This window comes from Bicyclus anynana, chromosome 9 (genome assembly GCF_947172395.1).
Source record: "Bicyclus anynana chromosome 9, ilBicAnyn1.1, whole genome shotgun sequence".
Taxonomy (NCBI): domain Eukaryota; kingdom Metazoa; phylum Arthropoda; class Insecta; order Lepidoptera; family Nymphalidae; genus Bicyclus; species Bicyclus anynana.
The window spans coordinates 7,657,771-7,685,681 of record NC_069091.1 but is presented as its reverse complement, the minus strand read 5'-3'; the positions used below and the strand labels follow the sequence as shown (position 1 = coordinate 7,685,681).

Here is a 27,911-nt window from a genome sequence, read left to right as displayed (position 1 = left end):
AAAATAGCATGCTAAAAACGTGCTATTAAGTTTGCTCCATACGAGCATGCTTATCATCAGTTTACATTTGCTAGCAATAAGCCTGCTTTTTTTAAGTATGCTCCTGAATAAGCATGCTCCAAGCAACCATTCCATTTTCACATGCTACTTTGTATCTATCGCTCTATGTCTATAGTATCGTGTAATTCAGGGAGAGATGAAGGTGAAGAGAATACAGAATAGCAATGCTGATCGACTAGCAAACTCAATAAGTAAACCTGTTCTGACGCGCTAAAAGCACGCCCCCTTTCACCCGCACAGCAAGTAGCATGCTCATAAATCGCACGACAGTTGATTCTTCTGCAAGCTCGAAATAAGCATGCTCATTATTAGCAATGTTGCGATACACATGCTAATAAGTAGCATCTGCTCAATAGTAGCATGATTTCGTGCTTGAAATGAGCATGTGTAACAGTAGCTTAAGCATAGACAGTTTGAGACAGGGATTCTGCAAATGACCAATTTCTACTTATCGCTATACTCGTAATACTCGAGAATGTCCAAAATGGCAACCAAAATAATTTTATCGCACCCATAGAACAGCTGCATAAGAAAAACGAAAAGCGAATCGTCCGCAAAACGATTTATCGTGCTGACAGACAACTTGACGACGGCCTCTTATCGATGGTACATTGTTATTTTTCTTTCCCAAAATACAAAAGTCGGCTAAATTGCTATGACCAAATTGCTTCTACAGAACAATCCGAGAATACAAATAAGTAAATTGGACGAATGTCTGAATAGGTCCATAATTGTATGGCTCTGCGTAACATTGGGCAATTTGTATTTATTAATTGCCGATTGTCTGTTACTGTTAAGAAATTGTTTTTTTTTTAATTTAATTAACATTTTATGGGCTTTTTTATTACTAGAACTCCCTCGTTGAGATCAACACAAAGACTCATATATGAGGCTTTAAATAATGAGGTCTTGGGTTGAGCTGTAAAATATAAAGTTCTTCCAAAAAGTTTGAAGTAGCCCAGAGTTAGGCAGTGACTTGGTTATGTCAGTTAAGTGTTACATAAAAAGTGTGTTCTCGTGTTTCAAAGAGCGCGAACCTGTCGTTCCCGGTTACAATCATTAACGTCTTAAGCCTTAGAGAGTCCAACTTAATCACTAAAATCTAAGCTAAAAATAAAAAAGGAAAAGTCTGGTTATGCAGTTGTTAAAAATAATATGATGATGATGTTTACAGAATCAACCCTTTGAGATAATTATCTATACTAATCTATACAAATATTATAAAAAGGAGAGATTTTATTGTATGTTTGTTTGCATTGAATATGCTCCGAAACTACTGAAACGAAACGAAACTACGAATACGTGAATAATTTATAGCCTTCCCCGATAAATAGGCTATCTAACACTGAAAGAATTTTTCAAATCGGACCAGTAATTCCTAAGATTAGCGCGTTCAATCAAACAAACAAACTCTTCAGCTATATAATAATTATATGATTATATGATGATATATGATATGAAATATGTGACGTCGGTATAACTGTACTGGGTATTTAATAAGAACAAGTTTGTCCCCGACAAACTGCTGCTGTTTGTTGATGATGCAAAGTGTACAACTTGTTAGCGAAATGTTGCTTCCATATTTTGAATTCACATTTAACGGTTGTGAACTTAAATGCTTTGAGTTTAAATGAATTAATGTTGAACTGAAATTTGAATATTCTATATTTATATATTGACTGCCTCGTAGGTCCAGTGTGAGGTTCGAGTACAGTAGACTTAACATGCGACCAACGACATATATCATGAAGAGAAATAGACAAACGTCAACCAATAGCGGTGCAACCGGAAATATTGATGGAACAACTCTACCGCTATTGGTCGAAAATCATCTATTTATCTTCACGAATTATGGCGTTGGCTCTGATTGGTCGATTGGGTTGGGCTAAGAAATACTAAGCTTATGTTTCTTCTTAGAAATATTCAGTAAATATGCTTAGCTCGGAATGGAGTAGTTGGTGTTAGACTCCCGTTGCTTGGAGAGCTTGTTATGCCAACGGTCTCGATCGTTAAAGAATCAAACACTAAGCACTCATTCGCACGAGAGTTTTTTTTAATCGGACGTTAAAATGCGTTCAAATATAGCATGAAGTTAAATGAAGGTCTATTTCCAACGCCCATAATTGAAAATGCAACACTGCTCGTTAAAAAAGCGTCGTGTTTAAAAAAAAACTGTCGTGTGAACATATACTTGGGAATGCATTTGTTGTATTTGAACGCTTTTTTAGCGTCCGTTAAAAAAACTCTCGTGCAAATGAGGGCTAATAGAATAAATGTTTCCTCTTTATAATATACCTTTTATACTCGTAGATGATCAGTTTCAGCATCTTATACAAGATTACCTTTTAGCACTAAGTAAGGTTACATTGCAGCTTGAAACGCTTGAGGTAATTAATTGAATGTAATACTAATAAACCATAAAAATATCAGCATATAAACCAATCAAGGATCCACGTAAAGTTCTCCCTTCTTTAACAAAAAATCTTGAAATCCTTAAACGCATGTTTAACTTGATTTTGATTTTATTCGAGATCCTTAATATTTTCTTCTCAAAATATGCTAAGTAACCGTTTTATATTTAAATATATTAGCGCTTCAGAAATACGTTCATAGAAAGTACCAACAAATTATGCAAAGATTTATGAGCATTACAAGAAACAACTTTTCGAATTTACATTAGGTAAGGGAGGCATTTCATTGTGGCTTTTTTAACATTAATTAGTTATACAAATTTCCTAGAACAGTATGAAGTGGGGTGAATGAGAAATTTAAGTAAAATCTCCCTAAACTGACATAAAACATGCAGCAAATCCGACGCGTATATCAGAACTGGTATGAAAAGCAGCTCTAGTAGGATTCTTCCGACTGCTCGGAGTTCTTTTCTGTCAACGATGGACCCGGCCATCGTGTGACTCTATCCCCTACATGGTGAATCCATGGAATGTTAAAAGATGTTCGTCTTTAATAGTTGGCTGACTTGTAAAAAAATCTATCGCCTATAAACAGAGCAACATTTCACTGAACATTAAATGTTAATATAATACTTTTTTTATGCAATATAGGCTTGCGCTTGACTACAATTTCATCATCAGGCGCCAAGTCTGACGGAAAGCATTAATGCGGTCTAATTTGTAGCGCGCTTACGAATACCTAGAAGATGCCTATTCACTCTTGCTTTGAAGGTATAATGTTCATGTGTCAGGAACCACATACGCCGGAAGGGCATTCCAATTTTTTGCTGTGCGAATTAGAGATGTGGATGCCAATCGTTTTGTACGAGTTGGCTGGACATCCACAACGTAAGCATTCCACCGTTCGCGGCGTCTTGCTGTTTTGTGGTAGAAAGGACTTTCACTGCCTGTACTGTACTGGTTGTCTAACAAACTGATGGCCTAGCAGATGTTACATGATAAACAATAAATAAACATCACCGGTAATCTAAGCCATGTGTGTTAATCCATATATGCAACCTCTCGATTTAAGTTCCTTAAGGATTCATAAAAATACATCTATTTTTATAATAAGTATGCACAATAACAGAGTCATAGTTATTTCACCTATCATTATTCGTTCATAAAACTTTGTAACCTCAATATTTTTCATATTTATGTTCATAAAATTTAATTACAACGTTATCCCGTTATATTAGATGTGCCTTAATATACTTTACGAGGTCCCTTCCTTCCTTCCGGGGAGGTTCAGAAATATGCCGGTGAAAATTCTGCATTATATTAATACATGGCGAAAATGCACGACACATATTTTCTGCGATTTATTCGTTTAACTGCCTCGTTGATCCAGTGGTTAAGCTATGTGACTTCTGATCACAAGGTCCTGAGTTCGAGCCCTGAGTTGGGCTATAATTAACTGAGATTTTCTACCCGGAGTTGGGGATTTGGTGGTGTCACATACACCCCAATGACTCGGAGAGCATGTTAATCCGTCAGTTCGGATCAATAAAAAAATATCTATAAATAGTCTGATAGTAGTTGTAAAGCAATATCAACCTAAGCCCGCTAACCTGCATTGGATCAACGCGGTGGGTCTAAGCTCTGTATAATGTCCTCTTTTATTAAGGAAATAGACCTGGATTTGTAATGGGCCGTTAAACTAGGCCTATCTATATCGGTGTACGACTGAGGAATCGTACCTTCTATACAAATAGACTGATTACAATGTAGCCTTTTTTGTTTGAGAGCGACCGTGATCGAGGTATAACTGGTCAAATGAATATACTTAAGACATCTTTTTTATATTATAGCTAGGTACCTTCTTACCTAACTAGTGACAAATCTCACTCAACTGAGCTTAATCTCCAGTAGTCATTTATTTCAGAGCACCAAATACACGCACCGGATTGTCGATAGCTTGACAGTGAATCTCAGCGCAATCTCAAATTAAATCTGAGTTGAATCGAAACGTGAGCTGCAGCCAAGTCTCTATCTATACTGATATACTAAGCTGAAGAGTTGGTAAAATGATACTACTTCATTGGTCTATGGCATAGAATATAGAAAATTAATCTAATGATCTAATCGTGGTGGATTGTTCTTCAGATGTAACTAGGTGCCATAGTTGCAAGTTAGAGCTTTATTTTGGTACATAGATATACCTACTAAGATCAGTAAATATTTCACAAATCATTATGAACTTAAGATAAAACTACCTAAAACTGGCAATAAATCACAAAATATTTACATTTACTTTGTTTATCTCACCTTGATGTCCTGTACTACAGTATATTAATTTACTTGTAATCTTAATAATAAAGGGCGTTTGACGTTATCAAACTACTCATGTAAATAAAGTTTAAGTGCCTGTCTGTGATTTCAAAATAACTGTGTTTTTCAAGTGCTTATAGCGCGATGTGAAACATAATCAAGCTTTTAAATTTTTGTCTGTCTGTCTGACTTTCTGTTTGTCTGGGCTAATCTCTGGAATAGCTGAACTGATTAAAGTAGAACATTAGAAGATAAAGGAGGAGGAACAACATTATAGGCTCATTATAGGGATCAAAATCAAAAATCATTTATTTCAAGTAGGCTCAGTTTACAAGCACTTTTGACACGTCAGTTGACTATTTGTAAGGATTCTACCACCGGTTCGGAAGGCAGGTTCTGCTGAGAAGATACCGGCAAGAAACTCAACAGTTGCTCTTTTGAAAAAGTCATACAGTATTATAATTTACAATTGATAACAATTACAATTTCTTATAGTTTTATTTCCTGTGTGAAGGTGGAAGCTGATCCAATGGCCTCCAAGCGCTTTTATCTTTAAGGAACTCATCAATGTTGTAGTAACCTCGACTAAGTAAATGTTTTTTAACACATTGCTTAAAGCTATGCATTGGCAGGTCCATCACAGTCTTGGGGATCTTGTTATAGAAGAGTACACCCAAACCTACAAAAGATTTTTTTACTCTTTGGAGACGATTTGTGAAAAACAAAATTTCACGGGCGTCCGCTAGTGTATTTTAAAATGGGCCATACAGAAAAATATACTCGAAACATACATATATTTATTGAACAAAAATCGTATACGATTTTAACTAACAAGTTAGTAAGTATAATAAAAGAAACAAGAAATATATTTTTTTATATTGTATTGTTATTACAATAAACCTTCGTCGTAACATCTTATTCCTTACAATACATTATAATAAAATAGAAAGCCCTTTTCACAAATCCGCATTACATTTATTAAAATCTGAAAGCCATGGAGACCACAGCGCCATATTTGCGAGAGCCGTACTTTTTTTTTTTAATAATTTTAGTAAAAGGAGTGCAGACCCATACAAAAGGCTTTCATACAACCATACACATAGAGTCGCAATGACTAGGCACTGCTATAAAGTTGATCGCAGACTGCCGCAAATGTAACAACCGCAAAAAACCGCTAACATTAATTACAAATTTTCATCAGTAAATGTAACTGTCATCAGCAGCAAATGATATTGCAGCGTCGGTGGCAGTGTGCGATCAACTTAATATAACACAAAATATATACAATGTAATAATAATCTATTCAGAATATCATACTACTTCCACAGTGTGTGTATAAATTAAATTTTCGAATAGAAACGCCCCGCTTTTAGTGTATTAAAGCAACATATTGAATAGTGCTTTTGAAATTACATTACTGTGCATTAATATAATGAATAGATTATTTCATCGCGATAAGACTGTTGACGTTAGATAGAATAATAACAAATTTGTTAAATAAATATTCTAAAGGGGTAAAGTTTGTAGAGAGTAATCTCTGGATCTACGGAATCGATTTTGACAATTCTTTTACCACTAGAAAACCACATTATTAGTGAGTGCCATAGGCTATATTTTACCCTGTATTCTGACATACGCAGGTGAAACCGCGGGGCGTCTACTAGTGTTAAATAATGGACTATGAGCCTGCAATAGCCAGATATACCACATTTTATGAAGACCGAAAATTTGAGTTTGGACTTTGGTAGTTTTGGAAGGTGGCAGTTTTCAATAGTCCAGACCAAGTGTAAAGCGTTTTTTTTTTTAATTCTCACGGTATAATAATATAAAATTATGTTCCCAGTTGACAATTAGCTTCGCGGCAACCCTTCGAAAAATACCGTTAAAAATCAAACTTTAAGGACGTGTAGCGAAGAGTTGCTAAGAAGCTAAGGGCCTGGCCTAATATGACATGATTCGTCATAAGATCCCGTAAAAAATATCAAAATATTACGACTGGATTGGACAACTGTGGATCTGGATACTTGAAGCCTTGTAGCACTTGAAACTTCCGAAGCCTGCAACGTCCAACCGTTAGCTAACGGTGCAGTGGTGGATTTACTAGTAGGCTAAGTAGATTTTAGTAGTGTGGCAAATTTGGCTTAAACAGTCTTACAGAAAAAAAGTAAGCGAGTCTTAAAAATTTTACTATAATCAAAAAACAATTAATTATATTGATTGTAAACTAAAATTAAAAAGCCTACTGGCGGCAAATTTGTAAATCCGCCACTACTACGTAACGGTGCGTTGGGTAACGAATTTTCAGTCTTTATAAAAGCAGTCTGGCAACTGCATGCTCGCGTTTTATTTGTTTACTTGTACCAGTAAAAACATGTGATACCTTAAAACACTATTGAATATTGCTTCTAAATGGCTCAAAATCCTCTGTTTAAATAGCCCTTGACTTTGATGTTACCTGTGACCTGCAGTCTTGGTAGTAAAGTTAAAAGTGATACACATTGACTCTACCCGCATTTGAACGCTAATCGATTAGTGGAAGCCGTTAAGTCCATGCCAGTATGGTGTGTACTAGCTATGGTCGAAACTTACCACTAGTCGAAACCAAAGCATTAGTAACTACGAAAGATAGGTCGTTAATCTATACTTATAATAAAACTGGTCGAACTCTATACATTACTTTACTTATACCATTTGTAACAACAAACGTTAGCGTGGCATAACGGATGACAGCGCCATCTAGAATCTATACTTATAATACGAATTCTTTACATTTTGTAAATTGAAGATATTTTGAAATTTTTTTATTGGGGGGGTATTATATAATCGATACTAAGGCTAAAAATATAAATTTTTGTCTGTCTGTCTGTCTATCCGTGTTTTTTTGTTATTCGGGCATCGCGTTAAAATTTTGAATGAATTCAAATAAATCTTTGCACGGCTAAGACCATAATACGGAGAAGGTTATACGATACTTTTTATAGCGAAAATAAAATGAAATAGGGTTTGAAAGTTTGTATGGAAAGTCCTTCATTTTTGAGTTACAGTTTTAAAATTTTGTTCAAAAATACGAAATATAATGTGATTTAAAATGTATTAAAATTCAACCCCTTATGAAATAAGGCTTTTAAGGTGAAATAGGGCTTAAAAGTTTACAGATTTCCACGCGGACGAAGTCGCGGGCGTCCACTAGTAGAGAAAATATATCAGTATTAACCTAAACAATTTATTGAAGTAGCTTATTGTGTAATTGTATCAACAGTCTGTCGCAGAAATATTTACAAACTATTTTTCTATTACTTTCTGAGGTTGTCGGGAATGTAGTTGTCCGTCCCGGGAATGCCCGTCCCGCCCGAGTCCCCCAGCCACGGATATCTGGAAATTGTTTCATAGATGAATATTATTACTATTATTTTCTCCTAGGGTATAGTTAGGAATTTCAGTTCTACCGCAGAACAAAAATATTTGCTCTATATAATAATATTTTATCAAATCAAATCAAAAATCATTTATTTCAAGTAGGCTCAGTTTACAAGCACCTTTGACACGTCAGTTGACTATTTGTAAAAATTCTACCACCGGTTCGGAAGGCAGGTTCTGCTGAGAAGATACCGGCAAGAAACTCAACAGTTGCTCTTTTGAAAAAGTCATACAGTATTATAATTTACAATTGATAACAATTACAATTTCTTATAGTTTTATTTCCTGTGTGAAGGTGGAAGCTGATCCAATGGCCCTCCAAGCGCTTTTATCATTAAGGAACTCATCAATGTTGTAGTAACCTCGACTAAGTAAATGTTTTTTAACACATTGCTTAAAGCTATGCATTGGCAGGTCCATCACAGTATTGGGGATCTTGTTATAGAAGAGTACACCCAAACCTACAAAAGATTTTTTTACTCTTTGGAGACGATATGCAGAAATAACTAACTTATGCCCGTGTCTAGTAAGACGTGGGTTATATTAAACAGTTTGATTTTCTTTATAGGTACCTGTTTCGAAAATAAGAAATAATTATAAGGAAATATTAACCATGTCATATAGGTAATAGACATGGCTATGAGGGCGATGTTTAACATTAGGTACTTAAAGCCTCATTTCTCCTCCAATTAGTCTTAGATGCTAAAATGGCCACGATATCGACCACGGTTTGAACTCCGTCTCTTTAATCTATTAGTTAAAGTTATTGAGGTTTTGTTGCAGTCAAATAATCAAGCGTTAAGTGATACTACCAGTGTACCCTCAAACCTGAGTTGCCAGCTTTTTAGGTGCATGTTTACCGTTTAAATGACCAGTAAATTATAGCTGTGTGGCAACACTGAAGGCGGAAGACGGTCCTACAAAAATACTCTGTAAACCAATCGGTGGATTGATTTGTTTCTGTAGGTAGGTATGTATGTAAAGAAAACTAACTAATGAATTTAAATTTAAAAAAATCCCAACATCTAAAATCTCAATGAATATTCAACTGAAATAAAATCTATGTATTGCTCCTAACGATGTGAATCACACGAAAATCACGCCATTTGTAGAACTTTGTGCAAACTTACTGGTTAGGGCACTCAGTGCAAGTCTCCATGTAACGAGTGTCGGTGAAGTTCGAGTCTTGGGTCTTAAAGGACAGCGCACACTTGTTGGACAGGTTGCAGGGCTTCGGAGGCAAGTCCTTCTTGTCACACCGCCATGCTTCGTAATTCTTGAGGTTCTTCGCTGGCTTGGGGTCCGTCATCCACGTGAGAGCTTGAGTTACGGTTACAAACCAGACGTCATCCCTAAAAATTAGAAATGTTTTAAATATTATAGCGGATTCATCAGATATTTGTCTCAAGTTAGCTTGTTTTATTATAACAAACATTATATAAAAAGTTCACAAGATATTCGGAATGAAATTATCGTCACATACTATATGAAAATTTCATCTAAATCAGTACGAAAGTTTGATGAATTAATATTGAATTGTAGGCTATACTTGACATAGGCACAAGCCTTAATTCTTATTCTGTTTTATTGATTTTTTTTAGTTCAGTAAATAGAAAGAAAATATCTTTATTAATTAATTATGAGTAGAGGTATGCAAGCATGTTGGTAGATTTTCCACCATGCTGCTCAAATGCAGTTTCTTTTAAGATAGGTAACCCCAATAATTTTATAGCCCGACCCAAACCAATACCTCAAGATCCTTAAACGACCATGACAAGACAATCGGATATAGTAGCTATTTATTAGCTAGTACATATGTATTTTGTGTTGTTTACAATAAGATACAATTACGATACGATACAATTACGATTACGATTTACAATAACAATATGAGCTTCGAATTCGTCTCTACCTTTCTTTACCTACACGTAACGTGTTAGAAAGAGAGAGATAGAGAGACTTATTCGAAACTACTGTCGAGATATAAAAACATCGTCACTGTAACGACAGCTTTAGAAAATATAAAACTGATCAGATTTGAGAATAAAATCGATTTCTTAATTATAACGCAAAAGCATATCAAATTGAGCCAGTGTCATTGTTAAATCATTAATAAGAATCGCTGAACTGACTAAATGATAAACAAGCAGGATTTAATAGCCATATGATATTAATGGTAGGCATTTGTTTAATGTGTATGATACACAGTTAGTTACGTTTCAGTTGCCTAAACAATCCACATAACAATTACTTAGGCGGCAAAGCGCCACTAATTCGCAGCGTTAACTTGTACGATACACATGTAGATCGCACTTACAACTTAGATGCCCACTGAAGGAATTTATGCAGCCCCCGTTCGAGCTCCTTAATCTGGAACCAGTTCGTGTGGAAAGGCATCATGTACGGCGCTCTGTTTTGGTCGTAGTATCTGCTAAAATCTTCTTGTAGCCACTCGAATACCTAAAACACGAATACTTAATTAATTACTTATTTACGGCCTCCGTGGCGCAGTGGTAAGTGCGGTGGATTTACAAGACGGAGGTCCTGGGTTCGATCTCCGGCTGGGCAGATTGAGATTTTCTTAATTTGTCCAGGTCTGGCTGGTGGGAGGCTTCGGCCGTGGCTAGTTACCACCCTACCGGCAAAGACGTACCGCCAAGCGATTTAGTGTCCCGGTACGATGCCGTGTAGAAACCGAAAGGGGTGTGGATTTTCATCCTCCTCCTAACAAGTTAGCCCGCTGCCATCTTAGACTGCATCATCACTTACCATCAGGTGAGATTGTGATCAAGGGCTAACTTGTAAAGAATAAAAAAAAATGTGTCTACGTGTTTAAAATAAAATCTTTTTAACAAAAAAATTTAACCGACTTCAAAATCACAAAAATTCTGATCACTTAGAAGGCGGTGCCAAGCCAGTGATGTATGAGAGACCCCACGGTCCTAGTGTTTTGACCGCCGGCGGCGCAAATATAGCAATCTCCGGCGAAATTGCTATATTCGCGCCGTTTGAGGGTCTCTGCTGATGCAGCAGCAGTGCATGCACAGCCTATCAGTGCCAAGAAGGTGTGAAGGCGCAAGACGTAAGTCGTGTCCCTCACCAAAGGCCAACCCATCTTCCATGGCATCAATAGCCGTCTGGTCTCTTGCCATCGTCACGTGACAAACCGTTAGGTTCTAAAACGGCTTATATCATCGCTTAAATGTACATAGCGCAAATAAAATTTAGATCAGAAACGCAATGTCAATAGCTGTGTACGTAACGAATTTTCTCGTCGAGTTTCTGTAAAAGGATTTCCCTCCATTACATGTCTATTTCGTTTCGCAACATTACATCAATTACACACGGCAAATAGAACACGTTATTTTTGTTTCTTCCCGCGTCCAATCTGTCTACTGCATCGCGTTTGAAATTGCACCGTTTAGAGAACAAAAAGCAACACGTTCTAAAACAACTTTCAAACATTCGTGTTTAGGATGCATGGGTTTTAAGTAAGTTTTTTCGGGACACCTACAGCGTATATGCGACTACTACTCTACAATATTAAAATATTGTGTTTCTTTTTTGTTAGCAACGACTTTGAAACTAAATATAGAATAGTTCTGTTTTTATACTAAGGCTTAAAAAATCACACGTACAATCGTTTGATATTATAAGAAATGTACCTAATGTTTAATAGTCATACATCGCAGTAAACGACTGCAAAAGAAACTATGATTTTTGAGATTTAGTTATCACCCTACCGGCAAAGACGTACCGCCAAGCGATTTAGCGTTCCAGTACGATGTCGTGTAGAAACCGAAAGGAGTGTGGATTTTCATCCTCCTCCTAATAAGTTATCCCGCTTCCATCTTAGACTGCATCATCACTTACCATCAGGTGAGATTGTAGTCAAGGGCTAACTTATAAAATATAAATCTTAAAATGCACATAACTTAAAAGTTGGAGGTGCAAGCCCCCGGCCGGATTCAAACCTACGCCCTTCGATTTAAAGGCAGAGGTCATCACCCACTGTCGGTCATCATCCAGGTAAAAATTTCGACAGTATTTTTTTTTATGAAAACAAAAATAATAATCTAACCTCAAGAGACATACATGGTCACCCTATCCCGACAACGCAGCCGTGTTTGTTTTTAATTAATGAAAATGAAATTTGTCGCCGCCGGCGCCGTTGTTCATAAAGTGTGTTATACACAATACGCTGGAGGCATGAATCAGTGGACTGAGCGATAGAAATCCAATAATTATATGCAGTGTGGCTAACACAAAGCCGACCAAGCGTACATTGTGTAGGTATTAATACCCGCTTTTGATGAATAAAAACCAGACACGTGCGAGTCCGAGGGTAGTCCGTAGCTCGTAATAGTTGCAAAATAGAATTACTCAGTTTTTGCCGAGCTTTTCCCGAATTCCAGACCCCCCATTCCGGTTACCGTACCTTTTATTACCACTAGCGGCAGGAAGATAATTCTATTTATACTACTAAATAAATATAATATGTATCTCGTACTCGTAGGTAATATTTTTCCTTACCTCGTCGGAATCGTGATTGTGCAGCACACACTGATCTAAGTAGGGGCAATGACCACCTTCATAGGTTTCCACGTAATGAGCATTGAAGGGCACCTCCCACAGACCTGACAAAAAAGAACAATATGACCAATAGGCCTAACATGCGATCCATGATATATTTCGTGAAGACAGTGTGACACATTGTCGAGCAATAGCTAGCCGGAACTATCGGTCCTCTTTAGTAGGCATAGGAAGAAAGAAAGAGAGATATGTCGGGTTCAGTGCTATTGGTCGATCTGTCTTCACTAGATAATGTCGTGGCGCGCATATGTTCCTCGAGTACGGGTGGTATTTTACATTAATTATTTATATAAATAAATTAATTAAACAAATAAAAAAACTGCATAAAGTAAGAAAAACTGAAAAGAAAAAAAACAAGCTCAGACCAGAAGTGTAGAAAGCAATTAGAAAACAGTCGGGACCTTAGATATTGGATAGAATGATGTTCTTCTACATTATACTAGTTCTTTGTGAGGCAGCGTAAACGCCGTCACGCTGCTAGTCGCGTTAGTGATTTTGTGGTGTTCATTGATCAGTAATTGTTTATTGTGAACTTGTCGAGAACTTGTCGAGCAGGGGAGGTGAGTGTTAATGCATTCGAAAGGAATCCAAGAGGGTCACAAGTCCTGCGACCTGCTCGAGATGTTTCCTCTACTACAAAATGGTACATTCAATGTCGCTGCTACCCGTCACGTTCGTTATACATGCTATGCCTACTGACATAAGAAAAAAGAAATAACAATATTTCACGGCAGAAAATATAGAAGCAATTTTATTACTAGCGAGTAATAACCATAAATTATTCGGGGCGGACATATGAACCCGCCTTGAACTGATAAGTCTGATAAGATCACGCAGATCAGCAAAATAGGTTTTCCCTTAGGAATGTCGCAACGTCGTAAACGTAGGTAAGATACTTACAGAGACCATGGGACTACATAAACCAATTTATAACATTAGCCTATCGGAGTATAAAAGCCAAGTACAAAATTAAGCATATTTAGGGTAAATTTTAGACATACAGAATAATGTTATTTTAAGTAAACTTTTAATAACTTGCCATGTGAGTATGCTTGACCTAAATGTTGAAAGCTACATTACAATCAATTCCTGTCGTTACATTTGTCTCATTTTTCGGAACTTTGATGACAACACTCAATAATAATTATGGTACCAAGGTGGTTAAGTATAGTAATATGTCTAAAGGTCGACGCCATCATCATTAACAACCCATATTCGGCTTACTGTTGATCACAAGTCTCCTCTCAGAATGAAAATGATTAGACCTCAGTCAACCTCGCTGGCCAAATGCGATTTGGCAGACTTCACACACGTAGAGAATTAAGAAAATTCTCTGGTATGCAGGTTTTCTCACGATATTTTTCCTTCACCGTTTAAGACACGTGATATTTAATTTCTTAAAATGCACATACTTCAATTAAAGAAAATTCTCCGGTATGCAGGTTTTCTCACGATATTTTTCCTTCACCGTTTAAGACACGTGATATTTAATTTCTTAAAATGCACATACTTCAATTACCGAAAAACTTTCATTAAGAATGGGTCTGGCAATAATGCAACGGATGGGACAATAATGATTTCAAACTGACTCTGAGCTATGGTCTCAATAGCTTATAAACTATCACTCTCATCACAACAGTCCTAGAGGACATTGACCTTTTGTCAACACGACTTTCTGAACACAACTGTCGGTTACCAGTAAAACGTGTCGCAGGTAACCTTTGACGGTTACAAGTATAGAATGTAAGCATAAAATACCTGGGAAGGACTTAGTAGGGCACGTGCCGGACTTGCACTCGTGTGGGATCTTGTAGTCGAGCGTGTAGGGCCACACCGGGATCGGCAGGGGGGGCACGCCCACCGAACTGTCGTAAATGTAGCCGAAGTCTTCTAACACCTGTGACAAATATTATCTTGTAGACAACGATAGACACTAAGCGTAGGTTGCAAGTTTACATCACGCTGTACCGCCCTCTAGCGAAGTGGCACTTTAATTCTCTTTCTACGATCGCTAACGCTTCGAAAACTAGAAAGGTGTATGGGAATGACATTTACTAACGACAGATCACGTGATAAATCTGTCATTCCCATACATCTTTCTAGTTTTCGAAGCGTTAGCGATCGACTAGGGGAGCTGTTTACACTGAACCTACATTCATAGTTTTATATCGATTACTACTTAACAACTAATCAGGAGAATAGAGAAGGGTCAGAATAATAACGAAATTTTTATCATCATATCTGCCGATGGACGTCCACTGCAAGACATAGGCCTTTTGTAGGGACTTCCAAACATCACGATAATGAGCCACCTGCATCCAGCGAATCCCTGCGACTCGCTGGATGTCGTCAGTCCACCTGGCGGGGGGTCGACCAACACTGCGCTTTCTAGTGCGGGGTCGCCATTCCAGCACTTTGGTACCCCAACGTCCCTCGGCTCTTCAAACTATCTGCCCCGTCCATTGCCCATCGCAACTCGTTGAGTTATGTCAATGGCTTTGGTTCTTCTGCAAATCTCCTCATTTCCGATTCGATTTTTTTTTTTGAAATTTCTTTATTGCACTGAAATTACCTATAAGTACTAATGATAATTACTAATATTAATACTAATACTAAATAATATTTATAAAGAGTTGAAGTTTGTGATGTGGAGTGGTGGGTCATCTCTGGGTCTACTGTTCCGATTTTGAAAATTCTTTTACCAATAGAAAATCACGTTATTTGTAACTGTTTTTGCTATATTTTATCCCCGTATTATGTACTGGGAACTACATCGGTTAAATCACGGGGCGTCGACTATTGACTTACAAAGAACTGCATTATCTTGTTCGTTATCAAGCCATATTCGGCTCACTGCTGAGCTCAAGTCTCCTCTCAGAATGACAGGGGTTAGGCCAATAGTCCACCACAATGACCCAATGCGGATTGGCAGACTTCATACACGCAGAGAATTAAAAAAATTCTCAGGTATGCAGGTTAACTCACGATGTTTTCCTTCACGGTTTGAGACACGTGATATCTAATTTCTTAAAATGCACACAACTGAAAAGTTGGAGGTGCATGCCCCGGACCGGATTCGAACCTACACCCTCCGGAATCGGAAGCAGGGGTCATATCCACTGGGCTATCACGGTATATTGTAAATATGATGAATATTACAGCTATTAATTAGGTATTTCCTAATTACAAAGAACCCAAAAGCAAGCGCGAAATAAGTCAACAAAACGCGTTAGCTACACGCAAACTTTTCCCATCTTCTTACTTAAAAGGCGCTGAAATTTTCACATACCCTAATTGGAGATTTCCTGACAGACATCCGGCATCCGCGGGAAGAACGCTCATTTGAAATGTGGTAAATTCACGATAAAACCTTGCGAATTTCTGCTATTTTACTACGTAAAATATTATAAAACTAACAGTTGCCCCACGGTTTCACCCGCGTAGTTTCCGTTCCCGTAGAAATACCGGGATAAACCAACGGTATAACCGGAGCTTATGCTACTCGCTATTAACTTCCCATTGATAAAAAAATTAAATCATTTTAGTTTTTAAGAAATTAAATATCACGTGTCTCAAACGGTGAAGGAAAACATCGTGAGGAAACCTGTATACCAGAAATTTTCTTAATTCTCTGCGTATGTGAAGTCTGCCAATCGGTATTGGGCCAGCGTGGTGGACTTTTGGCCTAACCCCTCTCATTCTGACAGGAGACTCGAACACAGCAGTGTGCCGAATATGGGTTGATAACGAGAGATCCAGAGATTATACCCTACAACCTTACAAACTTTACCTCTTTACAATATTAGTATACTTATAGTATAAACTCTTTTACCTCTAAAACCTAATATTTACATAATTATAAGTAAAATTTCCTACAATATTATCTACTTATGTATTTAAATTTAATTAGATACTGATGGAACAGAAAACTTTAGAATTTAATTTATTGATGTGTAAAGTGAGAAATAATGCATAACTGTAGAGTAATGTTGGTGTATTATTGAACATAATCATAAAGATAGTAATTTTTTAATATATCATATTTATACCTAAGTTTTAACCCCTAGTGATGAAAATCTTCAAACCCCGCACAAATCCGAAATTCCTTGAATAGCGTGTTTCGCTTCCGCCAGAACTTTAGCAACGTACTACGGTCTACGGTCGTTTTAGAAAGTCTCGGAGGGTAAGCTATTTGCAAATCTTCCCTGAGTAAGTAGTTCCTTCATGGTACTTTTACAAATTTACTTATACCCGTATATCTATACTAAAATTATAAAGCTGAAAAGTTTGTTTGGTTATACGCGCTTATCTCGGAAACTACTGGCTCGAATTGAAAATTTCTTTCAATGCTAGATAGCTCATTTATCGAGGAAGGCTATATGCTGTATATTATCCCCGTACCTCTCCGGGAACGGGAACCACGAGGATGAAACCGCGCGGCGTTAGCTAGTTTGAATGTATTTTTGCCACAATAACAGCCTTATTAATTACACTCTCGATCAAATCATCAATATTCTCTTTCAGTGCACTTTGATTTGAGGCTGCACTCGAGTATATTTGCAGACATTCGGTTGTCCGTCCCCACTTTCACTTCGTTCAATTCGTTCAATTGAAATCGCTTCATCCGTTTAGGAGCTATGGTGCCACAGACAGACTGACAAACAAACTTATAAGACCCCTAATTTTTCGTCGGGGGTAAAAAAAACATTGAACATATTACATTGAATTATTTAAAAATAAGTATTAAACCAACCTTAAATTGAGTATTTCTACCAGGTTTCAGGAAAGGGGCGCGCGCACCGACTATCTCAGAGCGCGAGACATTGGCGAATTTCCGAAGAATCTCCCGCATGCCGATCATCTCGCCCGCCCATTCTTCGTAGCCTTTGTCTTGGAGTCCTTGCTGCTGGGATATAGTTCCCGTAGCTATCTGGAAAGGAACGCTTTGTTGACTAAATAGAACTAACTAAAATATTTGTTATGCAAAACCAGAAGTGCATGAAGATTATATAAAGGCACTATAAAAACCGGTCAAGTGCGTGTGTGCCACGCGCAGTGTAGGGTTTCGTAGATTAAGTAACTTTAGTCCCATAAGTAATGCACAAAAATAGGGATAACGAAATCTCACACCGTGGGATAGACGATAAATGATGTAATATTGTATCTAGTAGTATATAAGTTAGATTAATAACAATTAGAAGAGACCGCACACCAGGGAACCAAGCTTTGCAAAGTCAAGGTGTGTGGTCTCTTTCTAAAAATTTTTGTTTAATTTTAATCTAGTTTTACGTTTTTGTGTTTTTTTTTCCCCTTTTTTATATTTAGGTAAATTGTTTGTGTACTCTGCTAAATAAATTATTTATTATTATTATCATTATAAAAAATCATCCTCACTTTGCATATCGAGACGGAACCCCAAAATATTTTGTTTTTAAATATTGTTTACCATTATAATATACAATTCCATACGTAATTGATATACATTTAGCTGTATTTTTTTTATTATTAACTTTTTTTAATTTATGTTGTGTCCCTGACTGTCTTTATTACGCCAAAAGAACAGAAATAATAAATAAAAAGTATAAACATCAGTCAATAGTGTAACGGCAGCTTTATTCCTAACATCTCTTCCAGGCAATCGTTATGCAAGATACGACAATGGTACTTTATGCAAATATACTTACGTAAAATTACATACATTGTACACACACATTAATACATAAATAGCGACATAGACAATTATACTTTTTTTATTTAATTTGCGCTTCACTGTGATCTCACCTAATGTTAAGTTTACTTGGAAAAGATACGAGTTAATTCATATCTCTAACGGTTTCTACGCGGCATCGTACCGGAACAATAAATCGCTTAGCGGTACGTCTTTATAGATGGGGTGGTAACTAGCCATAGCCGATGTCTACGCCCAGACCAGATCTGAGCTAATTTAGAAATTATTAAATCCTCAATTGACCCAAGCTGGGAATCTCACTAAAAACTTCGTTGAAAACGTTTGTACCAAAATTAGTTGGGGGTCCAATAGACCTAATAGAAAGGCAAATCCCGGAAAATATATTTAGTTTTTGATTTACTCTTTCACCACAAAGTATCGTTTTTTTTTTACTTTTGTCATTTCTGCAGTTTTTTTTTTTTTTTGAGAAGCACCACCAGATTAAGTACTATTGTAGACTACTATTTGCAATTTTTTGCTTTTACACGCAAGAGGCATTTGTAGTTCAGGATCCCGTATCTATACTAATATTATAAAGCTGAAGAGTTTGTTTCTTTGTTTGATTGATTGAACGCGATCAAGGAATTACTGGTCCGATTTGAAAAATTCTTTCAGTTTTAGATAGCCCATTTTAGATAGCACCGTATTTCTACGGGCACGGGAACCACGCGAGTAAAACCGCGCTGCGTCAGCTAGTCATTAATAAGGCGGTAGCTAAGCCCCTGAATGCATACGTACGCGTCATTTAAATGCACCTCAGATGTAATTCATTAGAATTATAGTCAGAGCCTGTACGTATAGGCTTAGGCTCTGAATAAAATATTTAACTTGTAAAATATCTACTTACTTCATGGCCATCGTGTGCAAGCGCTTGGACCTGAGCGTAGTTGCTGTGAAAGAAACAATCCACAATTATTTTCATTTACTGGCAAATTAGGTGTAATATTATATAAGAAACTTAATATAATTCATTGGTTTCCATACAGTTTTCATACATACAGGTATATCTATGAGTTAGGATCATTTTCAGTCAATAGTTACACAAAAATACATTAGACAGTACCTACCTATCAGTAGCGTGCACGTTATAGATGCAAAAAGCACTGCCTACCCTAAGGACTCAATACAAACATATGTTGGACCACATGATACATAGTTGGACAAGGAGTTTCCAATTTTTAACCATAGTTCATACCCTAGTTAAACACCTTATGCACGCCACTGCTACCTATGTATACTGGTAAGAGCATTTTCTTATAATTTTTATAATTATTAGTACTACATAGACCGTGACTCTAATTTCCGTAGCGGAAATTACAGTTTCTGCGGTTGTGATCGCAAAAATGCAGTCTACGAAAGTTTACCTCAAACTAATTTAATAACAATCATTTTTAGATTTTGACTAAAGTAATTCTTTTTTCTTTTTTTTTAAGAATATTTGCCATATCTTTTTAAATTATCTGTAATAAGTTGAACATTCACCATTGGGCAGAACGTATGTAATATATGTATACACGATACGATGTTCTGCGGTTGGTCTTCCTAAATAAATAAATAAAATGAAAATGAAATATGACCAATATTCCCATTCCCCTCCAACTAATCGGAAAACCATATTTTACCCATATACAAACACAAAAACAATTACAGTGTTATAATACTAGGTCGAGTAGTCGATTGTTATTGGTTCCAAATGCGATCTCTATATCGCTGTCTAAGCCAACAATAATCTTACCAACATCTCAGCACCGAGCCATGTTTACGTAACTAACAAGGCGACTAGGGTAATATAAAAGCACATAAAGATTTCGGCGTCGTCGCGAAAGGAGACGTCAAGAACGCTTAATCGCCTTCAGTTGCAGATAACCCAATTTTACGGCTCTCATGTGCGGACTAACGAAACATCTCTCATTCGATTACTTTGCGCGCCACACAAAAGCTGTAGGCTTAATCTTATAGGCGAGATAATTTAGCTGAATTACCTGAATAGATGAAACTCTGTCATCTTCATTATCAACCTATTTTAGTCACTACAGCTGGCCTATTCACTAGTTTGGTCTTTATTATCAAGCTATTAATATAAACATCAAATGAACCGAGAAATGTCATTTACCTACAGTATGATAAAAGCTTGTATGTACCGGATAACATTTGTTATTATATTCTTAATTTCGTATTAAGTCAACTAACCAATTCTACATCAATGATATGATATGATGTGATTTTACATCAAATATAGTTAAACTCATAAAAAACAATGTAAAATTTTAATAGACCTTGACATTTTTAACAATAGAACACCTAATTAAAGTATTTATTTGCTTATATTGAATAATAAAATTAATTCTGTAGTTAAATTAGGTGCGATTTTAAACAATGTAGAATAACAAAGCATTACAAATACTGCAATTGAAAGCCAAGCCCGTAATTTATTGAAATGTAATCTACCAACAGCTTACGTTATAGCATTGGTGAACATTATTTGAATTAATGCGGTTAACCGTACAGCCTGGGAGCAATTTAGCATTGTTAAGGAAATAGCGCTAGAAAGTGAAAAATTGGTACCCACCTCATATTTTAAGGAAAATTGTAATAGTAAAAAGAAATTATTACCATGTCAGCGCAGAATAATATATTTTTATAGTACCTACCTACTTTTAAATATTTTAAACTTCTAGGTACATGCTAATCTCATATCGAGATTAAGTTTTGTTTGAAGCACCATGTGGGCTTATATTCATAAAAATAAATCATAGGTAATAATTCAAATTAGAAACTGCATAACCTAATGTATATCTAATTTTAAATGGCAACTGAAAATTAGATATTTTTAGGTTTAGTATTAGGGTTCCTTTTATAGCTCGATGCAGTATGCACAAGAGCATTTTCCTTTTTTATTCGTTTTCTTTTAATTTTTAATTATTTAGTACTTATTTCATTGACTGTACCATAATTTCCGCCGCGGAAATTTAAGTTTTTACGGCTGTGATCGCAAGAATGCAGTTTACGACAGCTTACCCCAAACTAAACACCTTTAACACCAAGGACTTGTATTTAAATAGATAGCGCAAGCGACCAATCTAAACGTGCCTGAGTGGTTACGTTAGGATAGCCAAGCACCGCAAAATAAAGGACGATCGACCTCTGAAAATAACCAGATGCATCTTCGAGCTAGGGTTCTGTAAATCACAGAGAACCTGCTTTTACAGGCGCCGCTTGTTGCTTATTTGCGAAAGCCTTACCATGGCGTAGTCACCAGCTGATAAGTTTGAGCATGGGGCTTTAGTCGGTCAAGAGCTATGAATATTTGTACCGCTTCTTTAGTTGGTGTCCTATTTTAAATTTTTCAATTGATGTTAAAATCGTTTTTGCAGGTATTTGTATGATTTTCTTTAGTTTTGAATATTACTAAATAGTTCTCGTGATCAGAGCCTGGTAAAGCAAACATGGATTTCATTTCATTTCATTTGGTCTGCTCTGGATTTACGCCTGCAATCATTATTACTAGATACACTTCTCATGTCATGAAGCACAAATTCACAATTTTATTTCATTTCTACTGTTAAATGAAGTTGCGGCGTCTAGCAAAATATAAGTCTATGTACGACACTAACCTGTACTCGTGAGATAAGAAGAAAGTGCCCCGCACCGGGCAGTCGTTCGGATTACGCAATTTCCCATTAAAAACTTTCTTGTATAAGTCGTAGTTATTCAAATTAACGGCGCCATCAAAGGTGAGCACAATCATCTGCGGAGTCTGAAATTAAAAAAAATACTCTTATTTAAACTACACTCTTAAGTTTTTTTTTTTAATTTTATTTGTTATATGTACATACAATAACGATATATGATGTATCTAATAGCAGCATAACAACTATTTTCATTATATTAAGTAACTAGCGGACGCCCGCGACTTCGTCCGCCCTTAGGCTCTTTAATCCAGTCCTTACAGTAGTATCGCTGTATAAATAGAGTAACTTCTCCCGTTTTCCCAACTTTTCCCTTCACTGCTCTGCTCCTATTGATCGTAGCGTGATGAGAAGTATACTATAACCTGTCCAGGAGTATGAAGAATAATTGTACCAAGTTTCATTAAAATCGGTCGAGTAGTTTTGTTTCTATAACGAACACGAAAATTTTACTGTTTGCATTTTTGACATCAGTATCGATCACTAATCACCCCCTGATAGTTATTTTGGAAATATATTTCACGTACAGAATTTACCTCTCTACAGATTTATTATAAGTATAGATTATGTATAAAATACAGTAACATACAGTGGCAAATCAAGTGTCTTTATAAATTAAAAATCAGAAATTTTCATTTTGCCCGACTTCGGCGAAGCCAAACGGAAGGGTAATGATATTAGCAGTCTAAGAATATTGATTATGCCAGGAACACCTCCATTAATTAAACAAGTGCGTCAAACGAGTACCTACCTAGGTACGAGTATGTGCGACTCCGCTATACTTTGGTCATTTTTGTACCTAGGCATTTCTCGATTTCCAAAATACAAAAGTTTCTTCGTTTGAAATGGCAATAGCAATCTTTAAAGGTCTAACTTACAAACATTTACCTATTGCTAAAAGTTATTTCAATTAAATTTTGACTGAAATATTATAGGTTCCAAATCTAGAACTCGCAATCCAATTGCTCCAGCTTCTAGTTCAATTAACGTTTACTGTGGAACTACGAGTATAATACTATTAATAATTGTTCACCAAAGTCACTGACATAGCTCAGCGAGTCGTGAAGCTGAAGTGGCAATGGGCAGGCCACATAGTTCGAAGAACCGATGGACGTTGGGGTCCCAAGGTGCTGGAATGGCGACCCCTCACCGGAAAGCACAATGTTGGTCGATCCTCCACTAGGTGGACCGAAGATATCCAGCGGGTTGTAGAGAGCCGCTGGATGCTGGCGGCTCGAGACCGTTTTGTTTGGAAGTCCATGCAAGAGGCCTATGTCCAGCAGTGGACGTCCATCGGCTGATAATGATGATGATGATGATGATGATGATGACGATGATGATGATGATGATGATGATGATGATGATGATGATGATGATGATGATGATGATGATGACGATGATGATATGATTTTATTTATTTTATTTATACTTTATTGCACAAAACAAAAACAATAACAAAACAAAACAAAAGAAAACTGGTGATGAATGAATGATGATGATGATGATGATGATGATGATGATGATGATGATAATGATGATGATGATGAATTGTTCATCTACTTACATCCTCGGGGTCTAGTCCGCCTGGGATGAGAGTGCCGTCCTTGGAACAAAAGCAGTATGGCAGTTGACATTCTGCTGTGTCACACTTGGTGGCCAGGTCTACCGGCGCTTCCGTTATGGGAGCCGGTGCTGCAATTGAAATCAATACATATAGGTAAATAAGATTATTTTTTTTAGAAATATTTGCCATATCTTTTAAATATGACCAATATTTTCATTCTCCTCCGACTAGTCGGGAAAGACTATGCTAGGAGTAGGTACGACAATAGACCAACGGGGAGGTGATCGAACCACCAACCCTCAGTGATGAGTTCGACCGCTCTTACCGTTGAGCTATTGAGACTTGACAGATTGATTGTCTGTCTGTGATTCCAAAATAACTGTGTTTTATCAAGTGTTAGTATGTATAAAGGCTGCTGAATTTTCAATACAAGAAATAAATTTAACATATATATTTTTACCAGCAATTTTGTAACTACAAAGGGTGGACACAAGTTTTATACCAATTTATAAAATATATACATAGGTGTACAAGTAAAATGATGGTACGCTTCAGTTACGTATTTTTTTGCAGGACAATTTTTTTTAATCTAGTTATCTAATGAAAGAAAATAAACAAACACATATAACCTAAGGCCTAAAGGCCAATAGCCGAGTGGTGAGTGTGAGTGATTCAGTTCGTATAATAATACATTGTCTACGTATACTCGTAGGTACATGAACGGTACTTAGTCTAATTCATGAGTTAAATCTCTGTATTACTTGTGTAAGAAGAAATAAGGCATACGTATACTTGAAGCTACTAACTGGTTTCCAGTAATTATCGTAAGAGGTATTCGACAAGGAGGTGTTGCGTTACCATGGTTGTTTAACATATTCATCAGACAGCTTGACAGATTTAAAGTAATACGTTTGTATTTTCTGCTACGAAAGATGGTTGTTTGACATAACACATGCGTGATCATCACAGAACATGGAAAAACCATGGTCTATATAACTGAATCGGCAAGAAAGATCTCATCATTTTATAATAATTAAAGCTTCATTTATCAAATACATTTAGTTATAATGACAGTTAGATATTACAACTTGCGAAGTGCAAATTGACGCAATGTTTTAATTTAATAGTTGTGAAGATTAATTAAAATTATTAATAAAATGCTAATTTTATTTGATAAATGGCTATTAGAATGTTACCCTATCGTTAGTCATAATTTATTTAAGTCTATATTAAATTGCTAAATAAAACAAATTCCTTAAAAATCAGGTTACTTTTTTAATTATAACGTAACAATTTTTGACGTTAGTAGTCAGGTATTTTTAAATACCAAACTAGCGGACCCGGTCAAGCTTCGCTTTCGCTTATGCGCACTTCTTCCCTATCCCTACTCTACACTACTCTACCCCTTCCCTACCCCTACCCTACCCCTACAAAAATACAGGTATTTTTTTTTCAATTTCACCTTATTCCACTCTAATTATTATAATCAATAATATAAAAATGCGACGACTGTGGTGGCGTTAGGAGTAAGTATGACAATTGACAATAGAAGGGGCACGAACCCATTACTTCTTGATATAGACATTGACTCGATTTGAAGTGATTACCTATCAATTCTTTACGAGCTAACAATCTCAAACCAATTCTAACAAGATCACAATATGAACTTTGCGGATAGAAAAAAAAACATACGCTGTAACTATAACGCCAATATTTATTTCCAAAGCCGTTTCACTCCACTATCCAAACAATTCGTGGAAGATCGCACTAACACAGACAGAAATACGTGTCTTGTCGGTAAACAGACACAAACTGTGTGGGAGCAGGCATTTGCCGCAGCGTGTACGGAATCCGTGCCGTCTCGCCTCTAGTTCCGCGGCACAAAATATTTCACAGCTCAGCGATAATAGTGTTTGACTGGCTGTGTTTGTGTAACGCTTTTTTTGTAAGATAGACATTGGCAAGTTAATGTTTGACTGCGTATCCTGCAAAATTACGATATTAATATTATCTATGGTAATAAATGTACCTAATGGTTATGAGAACATACTATTGTCATTCCTCAAACTGTTCATCATTTTATTCCTTTCCCTTTCTTTGACTTTCCACTATAATGAAATTATTTGTGTCAATAATTTTAGTTGTAGCCGTTTTTTTCTATTTTAAAATTGAATTATAGCTAAATACTAATTAAACTAAGTTGCTTATAAAATATCATTTTACATTATTTTCAGGTGACAATCGAATTTCTCTTTTGAAGGCCTGATCTGAATTTTCTTTGTTTTCTGATTCCTGCAAGATTTGTTTTTCAAAACACTTTATTTTTAATCCATGACAAATTTTCTTTTGGATCATTAATATACTCGTACATATTTAAACGGTCAGAAAGCCAAATAAAAAAGTATGATTGCATCGTATAAATACCAGTTAGCTAAGATATTTTTGTTTAATTTGTTTTAGACAAACACTTCTATTCTGTTTCCGTATGTTGCAAGCAATTAATTCAAGATGTTCTGGTAGATACAAAGTCGAAACGCTTGTCCCATCGGTAAACAGGTGCCGTGTGTGCTCACTGAGCAGGCATTTTCTGCTGCATGTTTAGAGTGCTTGCCGTCCCGCCCGTCGTTCTACTGCGCCGGGACTGGAGACTCGCCTTTGTGTTTACAAGTTACGCTTTGGAGAAATTTACGTGTTTCTGTGCATATTTATTATGTTGAAACGCTAATTGTTGTTGTTTTTTATGTATATCTAATAAGTGCACATCTGCTGCATCTGTTTAGCGAAGTTGCGGTCTTCCTGTCACTCTACTTGCGCCGGGACTAGAGACTCACCTTTGTATTTGAGTGTGTTTAAGTGTAACACACTTTGGAGAAATTTACGTGTTCCTGTACACATTTATTAAGTTAAAACGTTAATTGCTGTTTTTTTTTTTATTTTAATACTATATGTTTTTTATGTATATCTAATAAGTTCACTTCTGCTGCATTTTTAGGGAGCTTGCGGTCCTTCATGTCGCTCTACTTGCGCCGAGACTAGAGACTCGCCTTTGTAATTTTGTATTATGTGTATGTTACGCTTTGGAGAAATTTACATGCTCCTGTGCACATTTATTACGTTGAAATTCTAATTTCTGTTTTCTTTGATTTTAATAGTATACGTTTCATAAGTATATCTAATAAGTTCACATCTGATGCATGTTTAGCGAGCTAGCAGTGCCTCCTGTCGCTCTACTTGCACCGGGACTAGAGACTGGTCTTGTGTGTATGTTACGCTTTGGAGAAATTTACGTGTTTCTGTGCAAATTTTTAAAATACTAATTGTTGTTTTCTGTAATTGAATGCTGTAGGTGTATGAACGAGCATATAAAAACTCGTCCTTCCCTCCTACCTCCTACTTGCGCCGGGACTAGACTCGCCTTTGTGTACACAAGTTACGCTTTCGAATGATTATTAAGTAGTAAAACAATGAACTTATCTTTATGATCATATAGTTCTATATTATTTATTAAACTATCAGCTTTAATCACTAGTTCTTAAGTACGATATGAAAGTAAGTAGCACCTAGTTGTTTAGTATTTCTAAATGCCTTTAGTATCTTGTTGAAAAAAGTGCCGTCAATCGTACAAAGATATATGTACTTTCGTCTGTACTTTGTAGGAGTCGACAGGATGATCCGAACCCGATTGATTGATGTAATGTTAATGTTGGTAACAACAATGGTCTACTTTTTTAACAGTTAACAGTAGTAAATAGTAGGTACTCGTATAGTGAAATATAATGTTCAATTAAACTTACTCGTTGCAATCGGTCCACATCTGGCTTCGGCTTTGAAGGTACAGTATTTGCTGATGTCATCAAAGTACAAGCCAGACGGGCATCTGTTCAAGTAGGGGTAGCCGTCCACGCACTGGAAATATAAATTAAAAATAATTCATTTAAACGTAGCTTCTTATTGATAAAGCATACAATAATAAACATAAGTTAACTTGTTAACAGGTAGCTAAGTAGTTACTATTTCTATTTGGAAGAACGTGACGAAATGTGTGTGAAGAATCTGCAATGAGTTTCTATGATTGATATGCTAAGTGGGTGTGACATTATTAGACTTAGTTAAACAATTACAAACTCTGTATCAGCAAA

At 36.4% G+C, this 27,911-nt stretch overlaps 1 protein-coding gene across 1 annotated transcript in view; it reads right to left on the bottom strand.

Moving 5' to 3' along the window:
- Nucleotides 1-5,645: 5,645 nt before the first annotated feature.
- The window catches only part of LOC112044967 (chitin deacetylase 1), a 34,462-nt gene continuing 12,196 nt past the window's right edge, over nucleotides 5,646-27,911 (bottom strand). The window contains exons 3-12 of the mRNA XM_024080989.2: nucleotides 27,567-27,678; nucleotides 23,773-23,900; nucleotides 22,134-22,276; nucleotides 19,367-19,409; nucleotides 17,545-17,721; nucleotides 14,550-14,688; nucleotides 12,732-12,835; nucleotides 10,516-10,658; nucleotides 9,329-9,550; nucleotides 5,646-8,153 (exon numbers count right to left, since the gene is read on the bottom strand). Coding sequence (XP_023936757.1) covers nucleotides 8,075-8,153; nucleotides 9,329-9,550; nucleotides 10,516-10,658; nucleotides 12,732-12,835; nucleotides 14,550-14,688; nucleotides 17,545-17,721; nucleotides 19,367-19,409; nucleotides 22,134-22,276; nucleotides 23,773-23,900; nucleotides 27,567-27,678 — 1,290 coding nt within the window. The 3' untranslated portion in view covers nucleotides 5,646-8,074. The remainder of the gene's footprint in view (nucleotides 8,154-9,328; nucleotides 9,551-10,515; nucleotides 10,659-12,731; nucleotides 12,836-14,549; nucleotides 14,689-17,544; nucleotides 17,722-19,366; nucleotides 19,410-22,133; nucleotides 22,277-23,772; nucleotides 23,901-27,566; nucleotides 27,679-27,911) is intronic.